We start from the raw sequence: 21,690 nt of genomic DNA on the forward strand, positions 1-21,690 counted from the left end.
AATTGCTGCATACCATAGAGAACACATGCTGTTTGTCTCTGTGAGCTTGGCTTAATACTTTTTTCAAAGCATACACACTATACAGCATATGTGTGCATAGATAGTGAGTGAATAAGCAATGTATTTATGATGCTAATATTTCATAAGTTAGCAGATTTAGAATTATTTTAGATAGCTCTTTCAAAGCACGCTCTATGACAATGAAAAAGTTTGAGAAACACTGCCCTGACTCAAAACTCCCCAGCCTGCATGTCTCCAATGGGTGACAGATATATGGAGGCTGATCACTTATGCTCTAAGCATGGCTACAAGTAGCTACATTCTTCATCTTTTGCCATCCAAATACAGTTTTCTATGGCTGCCACAGGAAAAATCACCCTGGAAAAATGAATCTGCATGCTTTCTTGGGACAACTAGACTTATCAGTTGAACATCTCTTTATCTCAGTCTTTTCTCTGTCCTACACCTCTGTGTTACCATTTATCTTTGTGCCTTGCTTCAGGCTCCTTTTCTCTCCACACCAAAGTTACATTTCTGTACCCTGCTGAGCCCAATATGTTACACTAAATAATTTCTACTTCATTGCCTGGAAAACAAAAAGCAAATTGTGATCTTTGAGAAAGGGACAAGATTAGGTTTTTTAGGAAGATAACAGATAGATAAAAAGATAAATTAAATTGGGCATGAAAAGAGGTAGAGGGGCAACTTTTCTGGAACTCTACCCAGGAAACAATCTTCCTTAAAATCTTGCTATGGCCAGATGCCAGTGGCTCACACCTGTAAACCTAACTACTCAGGAATCTGAGATCAGAGGATTGAGGTTCAAAGCCAGCCCCGGGAAGGAAAGTCTATGAGACTCTTATCTCCAGTTAACCACCAAGAAAAAAAAAAACCAGAAGTGGCGTTGTGGCTTATCCCTGGAGCTAAAGAGCTCAGGGATAAGGCCTAGGCCCAGAGTTCAAGCCCCACAACAGACCCCCCCCCCAAAAAAAAAGAGGTGAATTAAACAGTATGGAAAAGCTGAATGAGACAAAGTTAAAAAAAAAAAAAAAAGGTCAAGGGAAAGATTGGTACTTACCAATAGTGAGAGGGAAGGAAAATACCTTAATGAATTAGAAAAATATAGAAAGTATGTTTGTAAAGAGAAGAGAAAACCAAAGCCTGAGAGGCAGAACAGGTGATTTAGAATGAAAAACATGAGCACATTTGTAAGCTAAAGGGAAACAATGGAGGAGGAGAAGACATGGGAGATAGATAAAAGTCTAAATTAACTGATGGACTGAGAATTCCACGGAGTGATAATGGAATGGTAACCAGGAACATGGAAGAAAACTTCTCTATGAATATTTTTAGAGTGGAACTTACCATAAGACAAATTCATCATGTTACCCAACCAAGAGGTTTACCTCCTACCAGCCTGCTATGTGCCGGAGTACACATTCCCAAGGGGAACACACTTCACGTAGCTCTACACTGGTTTCTTATGGAATATGAATAACTATAAAAATAACTATAAAAACCTTCCTAATGAAAGGTTTATTACAATTGAGGCTTCTAACTAGAATAATGTTTGATATAGTTCTAAAATTAGTTTGTCAATTAATATTCACTGAAGAGAATTTGAACAGGTAGAAGGAAAATAGTACTGATACCAAGACAGTCTTGGTAGGGACACTACAAGAAAATAATAAGAATAATATGAAAAGTGGTGTGTGTCCTTTGGGAATAAAAACCAATGGCATATAAAGGGTTTTGAAAGTTAGATAAGGGAATTCATATTTGGTTTAATACACAAGGAAAATCAATGTTAAGTTAATCTTGTGATTAATATGATGAAAGCATTATTTATAGAAAACTACTCTTTTAGTGGCATTTAATTTATATGGAATAGGAGCAAGTCAGAAAGGTTACTTCCTTACTGAAACAGATGACCTCAGTGAAGACATTAGACTACAACACGGAGACCTGCTTATTATATAATAAGTGGATGAACAAGTGAATTATGTAAAAAAGTGAATAGACAATATTTGGCCATTTTCATGTCAATGAGAAGAGCAAGGTTGATTCAGATAGTTCCCAGATTTTAAGGATTGAATATGCGGGTACAGAAGCACCATAAATACGGGGAGACACTTGTAAGAGAAATTTCTTCACAGACATTTTAAAGGTGGAAAAAGTTTAATTGTTCAATAGAAATTTTAAATATGAAAACTTGCCTTTGTATAACATTATTGTAAACATTAAAAGTAATTTATATTTCCAGGCACTGGTGGCTCACACTTGTAATTCTAGCTACTAAGGAGGCTTAGATGTAAGGATCATGGCTCAAAGATAGCCCAGTTCGGAAAGTCTCTGAGACTCCTATCTCCAATTTATTACCAGAAAATCAGAAATACAGCTGTGCCTCAAAGTGGTAGAGTGCTAGCTTTGAGTGAAAAAGCTCAGGGACAGTGCCCAGGCCCTAAGTTCAAACCTCACAACAACAACAACAATTTATATTAAATGTATAATAAAATAAATGCTGGTATGTTTTTTCCCCAGGTAAAATTTTTTTTAAATGATACCAGTCTAGGCTATACTGAAGTCTGACTTAATGACAGCCACATCCAAAACCAATTCAAACAAAGATCCCTGTGAATTTAAGTGTTGTAATTCCTATTTTATGGAAAAGAAAATTATTAGGAATATTTTAAAAGGATAGGCAGACTAGTAATAGATTCTAATAAACTGAATTGACTTAAAGAATAACTAAAAACAGCCGGGCGCTGGTGGCTCACACCTGTAATCCTAGCTACTCAAGAGGCTGAGATCTGAGGATTGTGGTTCAAAGCCAGCCCGGGCAGGAGAGACCGTGAGACTCCTATCTCCAATAAACCACCAGAAAACCGGAAGTGGTGCTGTAGCTCAAGTGGTAGAGCGCTCACCTTGAGCTGAAGAGCTGAGGGACAGCACCCAGGCCCAGAGTTCAAGCCCCACAACCGACCAAAAAAAAAAAAAAAACTAAAAGCTTCCAATGTTAATTTATTCATGACAACCAACCAAAGCAGCTACAAAATAATGTAAGACAGCAGAAAAGGCCAAGGTAAAAGATAATGCAGATCTGAAGTATAATACTTAACCATACTAGCTTAAGTATAATACTTAACCACACTAACTTTAACCACACAGATGTCTGACTGTCAAATTAATATCTAATGATAAAGCAGCTTTTTCCAAACTGTGATCTCCACATAAGAATCAAGGTATTTAATTTCTACTCTGCAAGAGGGAACAGTGGCTGATGCTTGTAATCCTAACTACTTGGGAGGCTGAGAACTGAGACTGTGGCCAGAGGCCAGCCCTAAGCTAGCCCAAGCTAGCAAAACTGAGAAATTTTTACCTCCAAAAACCAGAAGTAGAGGTGTGATTCAAGTAGTAGAGTCTTGAGTGAAAAAGCCAAGGAAGAGAGATCTTGAGGCCCTCAGTCCAAGCCTCAGTAACATCACAAAAATAAATTGAAAAAAAGATTTTATATCCTCATGAAACAGTACATCTAATTCTTACCGTTAATAACTGGTGTGTAAACAACAATCCCAACCAAGTTCGGGTCAGATACTGTTGTGTCCAGAATAAGGCCCCCAATGCTGAAAGAAATAATATCATATAGTTTATGGAGGAAGAATGAAAAAGTAATTGAAGTCATTCTGTATCTATAAATACTTTGGCTTTGTAAAATAGAATATTCAATCATTTCGAAAATAAAGTAGAGCTGGGTGCCAGTGGCTCATGCCTGTAATCCTAGCTACTCAGGAGGCTGAGATCTGAGGATCACGATTCAAAGCCTGGGCAGGAAAGTCTGTGATACTCTTATCTCCAATAAACCACTAGAAAACTGGAGGTGGCGCTGTGGCTCAAGCAATAGAGTGCTTGCCTTGAGCTGAAGAGCGCGGGGACATTGCCCAGGCCCAGAGTTCAAGCCCCATGGCCAACCAAAAATAAAAATAAATAAATAAATAAAGTAGAAAGGAAAATATTAAAAGTAAAAAATCAATATTAACACTAAAAGGTTAGAAATTAAAACCTGGCATAAATTAAAGCTCCAAATTTCAGGACTCTGATCTCTAAGTCTTACTGCTGGAAAAAAGAAAAAGCATATGCTTTTTAAGTGCATTTAAAGTTTAAATGCATTAAAATGTCCGGAAGGACTCATAAGAAATTACTAACCATGTCTGCTTCCAGGGAGTCAGACTGCCAGGGGACTGATGCACATTGTATATCTTCCTGTGCTTGTTATTTTTTAAACCATGTCATATATTATTCTTCTAATTTAAAAATAACTTTAAAAGACTACTTTCATATTTGAAGGAGTCAAAGCATTACAAGGATAGTTTTTATTGGGTTAAAAAATTATATATACAGGGGCAGCAGAAAAAAAATGGGGGAAAGCAAAGGAAGGGGTGACATTGTCCAAAAAAAAGAAATGTACTCATTATTTGACTTATACAGTGGTAACCCCTCTTAATAATAAACCCCACCTTAATAATAACAATAAAGTTATATTTTAAAAACTACATATAGCTGGGCACCCATAGCTCATGCATCTAATCCTAACTATTCAGTGACTGAGATTTGAGGATCACAGTTCAAAGCTAGTCCAGAAAGTCTATAAGAGTTTTACCTCCAATTAACCAATAAAAGCCCAAAAGTGGAGTTGTGACTCTAGAAATAGAGTACTGGCCTTGAGCAAGGAAGCAAGGACAGCATCCAGGTCCTGAGTTCAAGCCTTAGGACCAGCACAAAAATAAACAAAAAGTTACATATAGGTAGGATGTAGCTTATCATTGGTAAATTCAAATAGTTGAGTTGTAGCCACAGAAAGAGCTGAACTTAAAAAGCCTACAAAATACTATAGATACTTTTAATACAGAGTTAGTGGCTCACTCTCAATATCTCAATGGAACTTGGAGAATTTAAGTTTACAAAGTGTATATAATTGGTTAACTTTCATCTGTTTATAAAACACTGCCAGTGCCAGTTTTCCCTGGGATCCTGTTGCTTAAATCTTTCAGAAAATGCAATCACATTACAGTAAAATGAACCACATGCTGACACAGAATGGGACTGGTTGTCACAGTATCAGAACAAATGTGCTTACGACTACCTCATAGTAAACATCAGTAAATTGATAGTTCTTTATAATTTTAATTCTTGAGTAGTAGTAATGAATCCTGTCATAATACTAAACTGTGGGAGTTCTCATTAAAAAGGTATACTTAAAGGTTAAAAAATAATATTTAAGATCTAATTTTAAATGTATACATTTCTAGCACAAACTACTTTAGAATCAGAGAATAAGTCTCACTGCCAGAACACTTATTAAAACACATTTAAAAATATTTTTGTTACACTATATGACTGTTTTGGGAGATGAGGGTGGGGGATGAGAAAGATGGAGAATAAATAACATGAAAGTACACAGTATGTATATGAGATTCCACAAGGAATCCCACTGGAAGCTGTTGAACAATGGGAGTTGGGAAGATGGGGAAAGAAAAAGCAATAGAGGTTACTCTGATTTAAAGATAATATATGCACCTGTGAAATAACATGGTGAATCTCCTTGGCACAATTAATATACACTTAAAAAAAAAAAAGGTAACTGATAAGAAAGTAAAATAGCCGGGTGCTGGTGTCTCATGCCTGTAATCCTGGCTACTCAGGAAGCTGAGATCTGAGGATCACAGTTCAAAGCCAGCCCAGGCAGAAGAGTCCCTGTGGGAGTTGTATCTCCAATTAACCACTCAAAAACTGGAAGAGGCACTGTGACTCAAAGTGGTAGAGCACTAGCCTTGAACAAAAGAGTTCAGGCCCTGAGTTTAAGCCCCATGACTGACAGAGAAAAAAAAGTAAAAATAGACTTTTTGAGAGGAGATCATAGAGATGAGGGAGGGTGAATGAACAAGGTAATTGATCAGTGTACTTTACATACATAAATGAAAATAAAAACAATGAAACATGTTGAAATTTTTTGAAGAGGATGGGGATAATGGGGAGACAAGATTGGTGGGGTGCATTGTGTCTTTCTGTGGTAGTATCATAATGAAATTTTCTTTGTACTACTCATATATGTTGACAACTTGTTTATATTTGTTTCCAAGATAATAAAACTTATAGGAAAAAATTTAAAAGTATAAACAAAAAGAACATAAAAATGTAGTTTCATCATTCAGTTATACTATATGTGTGTATATATATGTGTATTGTATTATACTATATATGTACACAGTATAACTGTGTGTATATACCATATATGTGTATATGTACATATGCTGGTATGCTATAGCCTTTCAGATACTTACTTATATATCTTATTTATTTAAGTTGACAAATAAGAACTACATATATATATATATAAAGTTTTGAAATATATACATATATATATACATACACATTTAGAATGGCTAAATAAAATTAATTCACATATGTATTATATTATATAATTATCACTCGCCCTGTGGTAAGAACACTTAAAATCTGTCTTAGAAAATTTCAAGACTACAATACATTCTTTTTTTTTACAATACATTCTTATTAATTATATATACCATATTGTACAACAGACCTCCAGAATTTAGTGCTCCTATCTAAAACTTTCTTCACTTTTACCATCCTCATAACTATACTCTCATACATTTTTAAATTCTTTTTTAAAAAGCAAAACTGAGTCAAGCTGTAAAAGTAGTTTTATTTTTATTAAATATTTTTAAGTATTATTTTATTATTGGAAAAGGAAGGGTATCACAAAGCTTATCATGAACCAGTAGTCCTTAGCCTCACTCCCAGATCCTTGTCAGTATTAAGAATTCTTTTCAGGCTGGGAAGGTGGCTCAGTGGTAGAGCGCTTGCCTTGCATGCCTGAGGCCCTGGGTTCAATTCCTCAGCACCACATAAGCAAAAAGAAAAAAAAAGCCGGAAGTGGCGCTGTGGCTCAAGTGGTAGAGTGCTAGCCTTGAGCTGAAGAGCTGAGGGACAGTGCTCAGGCCCAGAGTTCAGGCCTCATGACCGGACCCCCAAAAAAAAAAAAAAAAGAATTCTTTTCAACTTCTCTAGCTGTTTCTTCTGGTGTTTAATTCTATGTTTCTAAATAACATGCTTAAACTTCTATTTCTATTTTTAATTTTAGACATTTTTCTAATGACCTCCTACTATAGCAGATGAGGATTATCCTACTTTGGTTCCATCCCTACTTTGGTTCCATCACAAATCCTTTCTTCCCCTATCCTGCCAATTGGGTTATATTTTATGGTGAAATATATAGGGTTGATTTTATGCATATATGAAAAGGGAACAAGGATTTTTATTGTAACAATGGAATCATTACTCACCACTAACATACACAGTATGTTAGATATTCTGACATGTATTTGTTTGTTTTGTCTTGAATTAATTTCACTTTTTAAAGTCTTTATTCCTAATTCATCAACTGTATAACTCAGTTACACAGAATCAATTCTACATTTGTTCATTCTTAGAGAGCCCTTTCCTTATGCTCATTGTCTTTCTGACAAATTTGATGGTGGTCTCTAGACCTTAGGTACAGCTGTCCTGTTGAATCTTCCCTGAATGTTGGATCTTGGTCTCTATTTTACCAAATCCCAGGATCCTGTTGCCTGAATTCTCCCCCGAAAATGAACCATATGCTAGCACAAAATGGGATTCCTCATTCCTGTGTCAGCCTCTTTCTTGATTTGGTCCTCACTGTGTGGTCACACTCTTTCTCCACTGTAAATGAAACGTCACAGGGGAAGTAAATTCTAGGGGATCATATTTTTCTGATTTGATATTGCAACTGCAGTTAATATCCAAAATCATTTCCCTTAGAATTTTGAAGAAATCAATTTTGATATTGTATGAGTCTTTATTCTGATTCTCAGTCTTTTAAAGGTAACTTCTTATTTCTCTGGAAGCTCTTGTGATTTGTGATGACATTAGTTTCATTTCCTCACACTTTTTTTCTTTCAGTGCAAGGGACTGAACCTAGGGCCGTACCAGTTAGCTACATACCATTCCCTTGGTCCCCTCATATACTAATTCATTATGTTGAAATGTCTTTAGTGGGCCTTTTCTATCTGGAAATCCACATTCTTCTGTCCTGGAGAATTTTCTCTTATCATGTCTTTGATAATTTTCTCTGCTTATCAGTTACTTCTTATTCACCCCCCCCCAATTTCTTTTTTATTCTAATGTCCAGGAAAGTTCTTCACTCTTATCTTTCAGCTTTTCTACTGTTTGGTTTTTTGATATTTATATATTTTTTAAAAACCCTAATTATAATATTCTGTCCTTACAGTATGGATGCCATAGTTTCTTTGTCTGAGCACAGTGATAACAGGGCTTTGAGGTCTTTCGGGCATCCCTACCCTGTCTTCCATGATAGAGGCCTTCCAAAGTCTGGTGATCCTATATGTGTGCTCCACTTCAAAGAGCTCTGTGGAGCACCTGTGGGGCTCAGCGTGATTATGGGTAAAACCTATCATCAAGTGGACCAGACATCAATGAGGTAGGTTGGCAGCTAGGTCACTAAAGGAGCTGTAAGGTCAGCATCTGCCAGTTTTTCCCCCAGAAACCAACTATCTAACTTTTGCCTGGGAATCTATGCCTGACTATAAGTGTTCTATGAACAAAGAGAAGGAAGTGGGATGGGTTCTCGCTATTTAGCATAGCCACCTTGATTTTCATACAATGCTTAACTCACATGCCCTTACCTGAACATGCCCATCAAGTGTTTCTGAATCATTTTTGTAAGAGAGGGGCATTCATCTGGGTGCTTAAGGTAGAGAAGGGCTGTGGAACCTAACTGCTCCTTATTCATTTTGGCTTTCAGAAAACTTTAATGTCTCTAACTTTTGGGCCTGTCTGGGTTTCTGGGGTTCAGATCAGCTTGCTTCTATAAGATAGTTGATTATTAGCTGTTCTTTCTGCTTGTTCAGTTAGCAACCATCCATCTAATTCCTACCTTTCTAATTGTTTTAATCTCTCACCTGCTGTCTTCTCTGCTCCCCCGTCTGTCTGATGGTTTTATACCATTTTTATCCTTTTGCTGTCATTTTAGTAGTTTCAGGGAAGAAGATAGACATGTCTTAATTTGCCATGTTTTACAGGAAATTCATACTCTTCCTAGGTTATTTTTTATCAAGAATATACTGAACATCTTTCCATAGTAATGAAGATGTTATTTTAATGTTATTTAATGTTATTTTAAATGGCTAATATTACATTTATGAGTATACTATGATATTTAACCAACACTTGGTTACTGAAAAAGTTGTTCTGTATTTTTTCTTTCTCTCTCTCTTTTTTTTTTTTTTTGTCGGTTGTGGGGCCTGAACGCTGGGCTCTTCAGCTCAAGGCTAGCACTCTATCACTTGAGCCACAGCGCCACTTCCGGCTTTTTTCTTTTTGCTTATGTGGTGCTGAGGAATCGAACCCAGGGCCTCATGCATGCAAGGCAAGCACTCTACCACTGAGCCACCTTCCCAGCCCAAGTTGTTCTATATTTTTGTTATTGAAAACTTCACTGTGATGAGGATGCTCACAACTAGATCATGTGCATGCATCCTTAACTATACTCAAATCCTGTCAGAGTGCTAGATGTGGATATTTACATTCCTCAAGTTTCTGATACTTATCTGAGCAACTTAATGGCTCTATTGAGTTAAAACACATATAGAAAGTACTTAAGCTGTTTTTGCTGAAAAGCACTCATGTTTTTGGTTGGTTGTGGGGCTTGAACTCTCAGCTCTTCAACTCAAGGCAAGCACTCTACTACTTGAGCCACAGTCCCACTTCCAGCACTCACTTTTAACTCAGGCCTACAAATTCCAAAGCATAATTAAAAACAAGACAAATGCTTGATCTCCCTGTGTCCTTACCAGTGTCCTGCCAGTCACCTTGCAGCTACCTTAGAATTCAGGAAGGACAGGACTAATAGAGAAGCATCCTGTAACTGAGAAGAAGCTCTCCCCACTGCCAGGCAGCAATGACTTTCTTATTGTTGCCAGACTCTGCCTGACCAGTCCTGAGGTAAGGAGCAACTTGGGCCACTCTTCTGATGACAGACCACCCCTGTGAGTGGCACTATTTAATCATTATGCATATGTCCCATATCCTGCTCCCCAATCTTCCTTTAAACCTAAAGCTCATGTAGTAGCCTGAAGATGGGCTGAAGTGCTCACTTTTCCTCTTCCTTGTGCTGTACTAATAAGCCTCCCATGTCTGTCCTTCCCCATCACGTGTCTCTTTATTTGTTGTTTTGGGACAAGTAGCTAGATCTGACAGTCAAAAGAGTTTCAGGTTTTTCTGACTTCAATAACTCCTGATACTTACACATTATTATCTGAGAAGATTATAAATTGGCTCTGTACAATAGTTCACCCAAGAAATAAAATCAGGTAGCTTGTTTAAAACATGCATACTTGTAAATAGAGTGCACATACACATTTAATACTAACCTACTTATAAGCATGGCTGTTATGACAGGCTCCCAGCCTGAATGGAGGACTGTCCTTGTGGCTGGATGCTTGGCAGCTATTATAATCCAGATAGGAGTTAGAGCCAAGAAAAGGACACCGACTAGTGGAGAAACATAGTAATAGGTCTCTGAAATGCAGAAAAAGACATTTCACTCCTTTCAGAGAAGCAAATTATCAAGAATTTAATATAACAGAAGGGATGACTCAAGTATCTTACTTTTTTTATAAACTCAAATTTAGAACTATAAATAAGGTAAAAAGTAAGTATCTGAAAACTAATGTATTTATTCAAAAATATTTATTATGAAACAGCTATATAGCATACATCAAACACTAATAATAGTATAATAAGACAAGTAAAAAAGTTACCCTTGAACAGACTTCCAAGACTTTGTTATACTTTTCTGTGATAGATGCCTTCCTTGATCATAATTATTCCTTTCCATTCTTATTACACTTACCTGTACAGAAAGCCTTCATGCTTCATTGACTTTGAGCTTTGCATTTGTTTTGTAAATATGATTAAGGCCTTTCTAGACAAAAATTTAAATGTGCTTCCAGAACTGGATGAGATGTGTGTGTGTGTGTGTGTGTGTGTGTGTGTGTGTGTGTGTGTGTGTGTGTGTGTGTGTGTTCACACATGAATGTGTATAAGAACAGTTTTCAGATACTAGACTGAAAAACCATGGTTCCTGGAAAATGAGGAAAGAAGGGCAAGAAATGAGAGAACCTTAACTAACAGGTTCTATTTACTTTACATAGTTCACTTAGCTCATACGTTTTCAAGTACTTAAAGCATTCTTATAAATATAAGAAATTAAACTTATAAATAGTAACTTAAGTTTTTGTAAATATCCAATTAATATAGACAATTTGATGCGATTTCTGTTTAACAATCACAACAATAAGTAAATTACTTAACTTATTCTTGGAATCAGACCCCTAACATGTAACTTAGTGGGCTAAGTGACAAGTAGATAAATATCTAGTGCCTTTTTAGTACAAAATTGTTAATTCCATGAATTTCATTCAGAATTATTTTAGGCTTAATTCCAAATCCCCTTTAGTTGGAAGTTGCAAGTCCTTTATCTAAACAGTTATATCATCCGAAGTATTTTTAAGGATATTATTTATCATCAATATTTCAACAGGGTGTTCGCTTCGGCAGCACATATACTAAAATTGGAACGATACAGAGAAGATTAGCATGGCCCCTGCGCAAGGATGACATGCAAATTCGTGAAGCGTTCCATATTTTTAAATCTGTTCTTTAAAAAAAAAAGATTTCAAGCAGGATCTTTCTGGAATCATCTTGATAATGCTAATATTTATTGAAACTAGTAAGGACTGTCAGAACTTAGAGATAGAGTTGCTCTCATAACCTTGCAGCTTCCCAACCACAGGTTTCAGTAGAATGTTAATTCATCTTCTACTGCTTCACAGAACTCTGCAGCCCTTACCCAGCATGCATGTTTGATCATAGTTCATATTGTCTTAAAGATCTTCCCATATAGGACTAAGATTTTTGAACAAGATAGAAAATTATATTTTTTCAATTTTTTCCATCAGATAGAGACAAGCAGTTATTTAAAATAATATCAAAACAAGTCTCCCTGTGGCTCCATCTGGATTTACAATCATGCATTCAAAATGATTTTAACAAAAAAGTCATTTTGCATTTCCCTTCATTTAAAGAACTAATGCTACAGTTACAAGATTTTATCCATTACTTTTTAGAAAAAAAAAAATCTTGGCGTTGGTGGCGTATGCCTGTAACCCTAGCTACTCAGGAGGCTGAGATCTGAATATCACAGTTTGAAAGTCCATGAGACTCTTTTCTCCAATTAACTTTTTTTAAAAAGCTGGAAATGGAGCTGTGGCTCCAATGGTAGAATGCTAGCTTTGAGCAAAAAAGCTCAGGGATGGCACTTGGGCCCTGAGTTTAAGCCCCAAGACTGACAAAATAAAAAATAAATAAAAAAAAATTAAAAGAACATTGATTCATTGGATGAGTGCCCCGTTCTCTTTATAAAAGGATTATTTATCCTTTAGAAAAGGATAAATGATATCCCAATGATGGAGCATCCCTACTTGTAAAACAAGAAAATTTGTCAAATGGATCTCCTTAGGACCAAAGAGAACTGAGCATTGGACAAACTAAACACAAATGAAAAGAACTCTTTCGCCAGATAGGCTCTTCTTAATATTTCAGCTTCAGGACCACACAGGGACACCATGCTAACCACCTTCAACATTTCATGTCCAGAAGAATATCTGAGGCTAAGAGAGTACCCCATCCCTACCTGGATCCCAGCATCACTGTCCTACACTTTCAAAGTGGAGGACAAATTTCTCAAGAAAAAAACTACAAGAATTGAGTGGGTAGTTGCACAAAAAGTTAAAAAAAGTTACCACTTAGTGATTCTCTTCTTACATATATGTCCAAAAGAATGGAAACCCTCGAGCTACATCAAAACTTGCACATGGGCTGGGCACTGGTGGCTCACAGAGGCCGGTAGCCTGTAATCCTAGCTACTTAGGAGGCTGAGATCTGAGAATTTTGGTTCAAAGCCAGTCTGGGCAGAAAAGCCCCCGTGAGACTCTTATCTCCAATTAACTACTCAAAAACCGGTAGTGGCACTGTGGCTCAAATGGTAGAATGCTAGCCTTCAACACAAAGAGGCTCAGAAACAACACCCAACCCTAAGTTCAAACCCCACAACTGACAAAACAAAAAAGTGTATATGAATGTGCATAGTAGTATTCTTTATAATGGCTAAACAGTGGAAGCAACGTATGGCCAGGTGCCAGTGGCTCATGCCTATAATCCCAGCTACATGGGAGGTGGAGATCAGGAAGATCACAGTTTGAGGCCATCCCAGAAAACAATCATCTAAGTCAATAAAGCCAGTTTAGTGGTACACACCTATGGTCCCAGCTACACATGACATATAGGTAGGAAGACTGTGGTCCAGATAGCTTGGATAAAAAGGCAAGATCCTGTTCAAAAAACGAAGTACAAAGGTACTGAGGACATGGTTCAAATGATGGGGTACCTGTCTAGCAAGTATGACACCCTGAGATCAACCAAAATACTGCTAAAAAAAGGGGGGGGAAGGAGCAACCTAAGTGTCTATCAAATGATGAATAGATAAAATATAGAGCCAGGTGTTATGGCTCCTAACTACTCATGTTCAAGGCCAGCCTAAGCAAAATTTCACGAGATTCCCTCCTCTCAGCTAATGGCTGGGCATTACTGCTCACAGTTGTGGTGCCAGCTATGCAGGAGGATAAAATCAGGAGGATCTCAAATCCTGGCCAGCCTGAGTTCATGAGACTTCAGCTCATCAGAAGCTGAGTTTAATGGCACGTGCTTGTCATCCTGCTACAGTGGGAAGCATAATTAGGAGTACTGAGGTCTAGACCAGGCCAGCAAAAAGTAAGAGCCTGCTGGGCGCCGGTGGCTCACACTTGTAATCCTAGCTACTCAGGAGGCTGAGATCTGAGGATCACGGTTCAAAGTCAGCCTGGGCAGGAAAGTCCGTGAGACTCTTATCTCCAATAAACCACTAGAAAACCAGAAGTGGCACTGTGGCTCAAGCGGTAGAGCGCTCACCTTGAGCTGAAGAGCACAGGAACAGCGCCCAAGCCCAGAGTTCAAGCCCCATGACCCACCAAGAAAAAAACAAAAAACAAAAAACAGTGAGAGCCTATCTCAAAACCAATCACAGAATAAAGGACTGGAAGCGTGGCTCAAGTAGTAGAGCCCTTGACTATCAAAGCCCTAAGTTCAAACCTCAGTACCATCAAAAGTTAAAATAAAATGAAACAAAAAATAGCATATCCCGAAAAGTGTGATTTAGTCACATTATGAATCCATATAACAGGGTATTATTCAGCACTTAATAAAATGCAGTCCTGAGTCATACAAATGATCATTGAAAAGATTATGCTAAGTAAAAGAAGCCAGTTATAAAAGGTCACATATCACATGATTCCATTTATATGAAAAGTCCAGAACAAAAACATCTAAAGGGAGAAGAGAGCAAAGGGTAGCTGTGCGGAGCTGGGCGAGGGGTGGGGCGAGGATTCCTGATAAAAGGTCTGGGGTTCCTTTAGGAGAGGATGAATTATTCTGAAATTAGATCGTGGCGATGGTTGCCCAATCTTTTAGGAATATAACAAAAACCACTGAATTATCCACTTTAGAAGGATTGCACAGTGTGGGACTATATACAACTTACAAAAATTCTAACAATGGAAAAAATCAAATGGGGAAAGCTAAAAGCACATGTCAAAGACAAAGAACATATTTGCACAAGGAAATGAGACAATACGAACAGTATAGGAGGTTAACACTGGGGAAGCTAAGCAGAAGGCACGTAGGGAGCACACCTGGTTTTATTTTTGCAAGTATTCTAGAAGTACAAAATGGTCTGCAAAGTATGAAAATCATCACAAAGCAAAAACTTTCAAATGATTTGTTGTAAATCTGTTGTGTTTCTACTTGGTAGAAATGTCATACAATTAAAGTACTTGTAGAAAATCACTAATGACATGCATAATTAGCAAGAGAAAATAGTCTATTAAATACCATCCATGAATTTCTGTATTTATAGTTTAAAATGTAACATAATGCCTTTCTTCTACATGAGATATGTGCAATAGAGACTGGGTAAAATAACCTTGTATTAAAAATCTCAATCTATCATCATGGTCATTAGGGTAGGTTCAATAATGGCCCTATTACGGAAGGCTCATGAACACTGTTTCCATGGCAAAGTGACTTGTGGGTGGGATTATAATGTAATTTTCAATTCAGATATTATCTGGATTATGCAGGTGAGCCCTAAATACAATCACAGGTGTCCTTCTAAGGGGAGCAGATGAGGCTTGGTTACAAAGGAGGCAACGTGACAGTGGAAGCAGAGATAGAAGTGGTGGGGGCAATAAGCCAAGAAACACCAGTGGCGCCAGGATGGAAAGGAAGAAGCCAGCCCTCGGGCACCTTCACATTAGTCATCTGTAATCCATTTTGGACAGGTAGCCTCCATAACTGTGGGAAAAATGCATTTTCTTTGTCTTAAGCCACAAGCCTCATGGCAGTTTGCTACAGTTACAGAAAACTGTTATTGGTATACATAAAACTTTGTGCTTTTGTTTGAGACAGGGTCTCACTATGTAGTTCATGCGAGCCTCAACCCTGTGAGCCTCCTGCCTCAGCCTCCTTAGTGGCAGAACTACAAGTGTTCACTACCACATCTAGCTTTTGGATTTTTTAAGCCCAACACATGTCCATATATTTTAGTGTTGGAGCAATTCTGGGCTGCAAATAAAATGCATAAAATCAGCACAGCAAAAGTGGTTCAAATTGCTCTGATTGCACTGATCTCTCAAACATAATTACTCTCTTTTGTGACTCAGGGCTTTCACCTTTTAAAAAATATTATCAGTGGCATTTTTTACACTACTATTATATCATCTCATCAATAGCTTTTATCATTCTCATCCAAATTCTTCTGTAATCTGCAGCTGTTACGAGTGACAATTTTTATACATTAGCGACTGCTGGGTGAATAGCAAAGCAAGAGGCATCATACACTGTAAACCATTTTTTTCTAAATCACCATTACATTTTCTCAGAAAACTTCCATGCTAGAAATACTTCTAAACTAAGATGATACAGTGCTAAAAAGCCCTCAATACAGTGATGGTAAAGGTGAATATGGATTCTGCTCACATCAGTACATCAAGTTGGAGATACTCTAGAATGCCCTGTAGATTGCTAGGGGTGCCCTGATAATCTCACAGGATAGAAACCACTTGTCACAGCTATTGGTGCATTTATCGCTCTAAGCTATCTTTTAAGATTAACCTGAAGAATGGGAAATCAAATACTATTTCTAGATTGTTCCTACAAACAGAAAAGCTGATCATTTTTTCATCATGTAAACAAAAGAATTATATACTCACATAGTTATAAACACTTGAAAGAGAGTTTTATAAATCCTAAATTACGCAAGCAAGAAGGGACAAAGGGCATCTGTCACTGGAGGCGGGTTTTTCAACTACTGCCTCAATGTTGGAGTCTTGTTTTGTTTTTTTATTCAAACAGGATGCAGACAAGGCTGGCCTTGAACTCATGAACCTCCTGCTTTACCTTCCAGGGGGCTTGGATTTTATAGATGTATACCAGTAATTGTGCACCAGCTCTCACAGTTAGATTCTTATAGCTTTTAAAGAGTGGTACAAGCCAGGTGCCAGTGGCTCACCCCTGTAATCCTAGGTACTCAAGAGGCTGAGATCTGAGGATCTCGGTTCAAGGCCAGCTGAGGCAGGAAAGTCCATGAGACTCTTAGTTCCAAAAACCGAAGTGGCACTGTGGCTCAAGTGACAGAGTGCTCGCCTTGAGCTGAAGGGCTCAGGGACAGCACTCAGGCCCAGAGTTCAAACCCCATGACTGACCAAAACAAAAACAAAAAAACAAAGTGGTACATATTTAAAGAATAACTGAAGAGACATAAATATGCCTTTGTATTTCTCTGTAAAACATAGAAAAGTATATCAGAGTTTAATTATTTCCTTTACTATCTCCACTTGAAATACTTCTCCTTAGCATATGTTGCCATCTTTATTTTCTTCAGGGATACCAATTTTAAATACTTTAATCTCACATGCATAGTCTCACATTTTTTGCCTATGCAAGCTCAAAGTTCAATCCTCCTGCCTATGGCCTCTGATGCATCTAGGATCACAATTCACGTAACTAGCTGTTTGATTAGGATGGGATCTTGCTATTTTCCTCTCTGGCTTGCCTTAAACTATGATCCTCTTAACTCTGCTTCCCAAGTAACTGGAATTACAGGTGTAAGCCACCACACTTGGCAAATATCAACCCTTCTTAAACTTTAAAAAAAAATGAACTAGAGGGAATATTACCAAACTCACTTTATGAGGTCGTTATCTTGATACCAAAGCCAAAGACATTACAACTATAGTCCAATAGCTCTAATGAATATTACTGTGCATTCTTGATAAAATATAGCAAATAAAATTATTTTTAAAAAACATATCAAAAAGATTATGCACTACAACAATGTAGGATGCATGGTTGGTTTAACATATAAATCAATCATGTGATGCAGGATATTAAAGCAATAGATGCTGAAAACATCTTTGAAAAGGTTTTCTTTCTGAAGAATCAAAACTTTTTATTTAAAAAATGCCTTTATTACAAATGTAAAAAAAATCAGGGGAAACACTTTTTCAAGTCCAGTGATCCTTTATTCATTTTCTGCTTGAAAACTAATGGATCTACCCTTGCTGAAAGTGGGGTACTGAAGTCTTCTACTATAACTACTACTACTACTGCTACTACTGCTGTATTGTTAACTCCTCCCCTTAAATTTGTTAGTACTGGCTGTATAGTTTAGGCCCTCTGATATTAGGTATATATATAATTATTATATATAATAATATAATATATATATTATATCCTCTTGATTAACTGATCTCATGAAACTTACTCTGAGCCATGAAATAAACAGCTTCTGTAACCAAAGCTATAGCTACCAAGAAATCCTCTGTTTAAAGACTGCTAAGTATTTTCACTCTAGTTCAGAAATTAAACCTTGCTTCTATATAGGATTCTCAGCAAGAGAAATAATCTTAGAATTTAAACATGCCTATTCTAAAGCTTTGTACTCAGAATAAAAATATCAGGCATCCAAGTGTTGATCTTATGGGGCCCCCTAGTGCTCAGAAAGCAGATGCTTTAGAAATCTGAACACAAATGCTCAAGTAACTATGGAATCAATTAACCTATTTAAAATAAAAAAATCCCAAGCTAGGCACCAGTGGCTAATGCCTGTAATCATAGCTACTTAAGAGGTTGAGATCTAAGGATTGAATTTTGAAGGAAACCTGGGCAGGAAAGTCTGTGAGACTCTTATCTCCAATTAAATCACAGAAAAAGCCTGAAGTGGCACTGTGGCTTAAGTGGTAGAGTGCTAGCCTTAAGCAAAAGGAGCTTGGGTCAGTGCCCAGGCCCAGAATTCAAGGCCAAGGACTGGCCAATAAAAAAAATCCCTTTGGGAGAATTATTAACATAGATGACATGTAAAAGACCTGTTTTAATTAACTTGAGTTACTTTGGGAAAGCTTTAAGAAGTAAAAAACAAAAAAATAAATCCTAAGTAATATTTAATATACTGGACTGGGAAGGTGGCTCAGTGGTATAGTGCTTCCCTTGCATGCATAAGGCCATGGGTTCGATTCCTCAGCACCTCATAAGCAGAAAAAGCCGGAAGTGGTGCTGTGGCTCAAGTGGTAGAGTGCTAGCCTTGAGCTGAAGGGCTGAGGGACAGCGCCCAGGCCCAGAGGTCAGGCCCCATGACCGGCAAAAACAAAACAAAACAAATATTTAATAATACTATTTTTCAAAATTATCCTAACATTCCATTTTACTTTATTCCTTGATCCAGTTGAAGTATTAATGTGTCACTATGTAATGCTGCAAATATTAAAAGTTTTAGACAATATATTATAATGAAGACTTTTATAAGAGTTCATCATTTATAAAACATAAAAAATAAAAATTTAAATATCAGTCACATTTGATCTGTCTTCTGGAGTTTCATAGTACACAGCCTATGTCATTATAACAATTGTCATATTTATTTATAGTAACATTCTTCAGTGACATACTCTTTCTTCTTAACTACTGTGTTTTCAACTGCTGAGATGTTTTGGTATTTACCAAACAATTGAGAAATGTTTTACAAATAACTTAATAATAATTAAGTACCCAAGTCTGTAAAAAGTATACAGTACTTTCTTCAATTTTAGGTACACAAGGAACTTATTCCCAAACCGCCACCAACTTTCCATTTCTTTTGTTTCCTTTTCTTTTCTTTCTTTTTGGGGGGTAATGTTACTAGAGATTGACCTCATATCCTCATATTTTCTAGGTAAGTGTGCTACCATTTAAGATTACTCTCAGCTTCTTTTGTTTTTTAGTTATTTGGGAGATAGGGTTTCAATGTTTATAAACAGATAGGCTTGAATCTCACTCCTCCTGTTTATGTTTCCTGTGGAGCTGAGACCAGATGTGTGCATCAACCAAACCAAACTTGTTTGTTGAGATGGAGATCTCACTAATTTTTTGATATGGTGGGACTTAGACTCAAGTGTTCCACATTTCTACTTCTCAAGAAGCTGGGGTTATAGGTATAAGCTACTACACCCAGCCAGTTCCCACCTCCTACTTTAATGTTCTTTGACAGATCCACACAATTTCTGTATTTCTATTTTCTTAATAATGTTGGGGAAAACCTTTTCCTCTTCCCCTTTCTTCTTTTTAGCTCTTCCTCATAGTAGGAAAGACTTATCTAACTAGAAAGGCTAGGGAAAGCAGCAGTGAGCATGCCTGACTAGCTTCCTCCTTAAGGATCAGCCTATTGATGACAGGAATTCTTCTCCAGTTCAGTCCACAGCCTGTTCTTCAGTTGTCCACCTGTATGCCTTTGAGTGGTGAATGGAATAAGTATAAGAAAAGCCTCAAAGTGGCGCTGTAGTTCAAGTGATAGAGTGCTCGTTTTGAGCTGAAGAGCTGAGGGACAACGCTCAGGCCCAGAGTTCAAGCCCCATGAGCAACAAAAAAATAAAACAAAACAAAATAAGAAAAGCCTCATTAGCTGACTAGTCAAAAGCTAATATTTCAATTCCCATAACACTTCAACATCCAAACCTAAATTATATAGTAATTTAGAGAAGGAAAAATCAGTTTATTACTCCCAAAATAAAGATTATAGCAGATTTTAAGATTATCTCTTCAATAATGTAATTCTCATTTTGAGAAGGAAAAAAGAGAGTTGAGCATTAGCCTGGATACTATGGTGACAAGATCCTATATTTAGGTCATTACCACTTACAGTAAGTGAATACATCTTTATCTTCCCAATGAGAAAAGGGTTCCCTGAACATGCACTTCAAGTCTTACTGAATAGTGTCTTTAAGTAACAAATTAAATAGTTTAAGGCAATTTTATACACTAACTAAAGATTCCCTTGACATCTCCAAAAGTTGTAGAAAATCATGGAATTTAGGATGTCAAATAGAACCTTTTCAGATATGTTTCAAGAACACATATTTGAGACTCTTCTTCAAACCAAGTATTCATTCCATATACCTGTATAGAACTTATAGAAATATGTAAAAATATGAATAGATGTTTGCTTTTGGCTTGGCTTGTAAACTCTGTTTTTTCCCCTGTATTACTATGGATTTGTTTTCTTTTTCTTTTTTGCCATCTAAAAAACTGAAAGCACAATCAAAATCACAATTATATTCATGTGTCATTGATAGCAGTCCCACAAAACAAATTTGCATTAAAGCAATTCATTAGACTCTATAAACACTCTATCTGTATTCATCAGGAATTATACACATAATAAGTCCAACCTCACACAACATTCAGGATCATTTATATGGTGTTATTTTTCCCTTTTGTTAATTGTCATGAGGCTACTTATTGGTATCAGTTTCTGGCTAGGGGGAAAAGCTCATTGGTAAATGGAATCCATAACATTGCTACAAAAATATTTATTTAAAGAGATTCTGAATAAAAATTATAATTTAAAGCCAACTTACCAAGACATGAGTACAAACCCTGACTTATCCAAGCTAAGATGGCAAGAGTTATAAGGTCTCCAAAACTAGCAGCAATGGGTGTAGCAACATTATCCGGATTGATACCAGTCTTCTTTGAGCCAACGATAACTCCAACCATTATTATCCCTAAAAGAAATATGGTTTATTACTTTTAATGTTATGATTTAGAAAATCACTCCCCCAAAAGTGAAATACATAGACTAAACAAACAGCATGTCAATTCTAGTTATTCAGTTCAGAGAAGCTGATTAAGCAAACAGAACACTTTTTACTGTAATGCTTTGGCAAGATGTCCTTCTACAAAGTCCCAGGCAAGAAAATGGAAGATTTGAGAAGTTCAGTGTTTCATGTATAATGTAAAAGCTACTATAAAATTACATTAAAACTAAAATTCTGAATTTAGCATATACACACTACATTAGATGCAAAGTATACATGTATCAAGCTCAAAGATTTACATTTAACCTTCAGGTAAGGCATAAAAATATCAATGTAAGGTGAGTTTTAT

The 21,690-nt window shown here is 36.8% G+C and overlaps 1 protein-coding gene and 1 non-coding gene across 6 annotated transcripts in view; one reads left to right on the top strand and one right to left on the bottom strand.

Annotated features, from left to right (window-relative positions):
• LOC138806216 (solute carrier family 41 member 2) overlaps window positions 1–21,690 on the bottom strand; it is an 87,847-nt gene that overhangs the window by 30,383 nt on the left and 35,774 nt on the right. For all 5 annotated transcript variants that reach the window (XM_069991758.1, XM_069991768.1, XM_069991777.1 and 2 more), the window contains exons 6-8: window positions 21,162–21,308; window positions 10,491–10,638; window positions 3,544–3,623 (exon numbers count right to left, since the gene is read on the bottom strand). In XM_069991758.1, coding sequence (XP_069847859.1) covers window positions 3,544–3,623; window positions 10,491–10,638; window positions 21,162–21,308 — 375 coding nt within the window. The remainder of the gene's footprint in view (window positions 1–3,543; window positions 3,624–10,490; window positions 10,639–21,161; window positions 21,309–21,690) is intronic.
• On the top strand, window positions 11,664–11,770 carry LOC138806483 (U6 spliceosomal RNA). The gene has a single exon (XR_011365898.1). It is a non-coding gene; the product is annotated as a U6 spliceosomal RNA (small nuclear RNA).

This window comes from Dipodomys merriami, unplaced genomic scaffold, assembly GCF_024711535.1.
Source record: "Dipodomys merriami isolate MVZ:Mamm:240054 unplaced genomic scaffold, mDipMer1.0.p SCAF_10, whole genome shotgun sequence".
NCBI lineage: Eukaryota > Metazoa > Chordata > Mammalia > Rodentia > Heteromyidae > Dipodomys > Dipodomys merriami.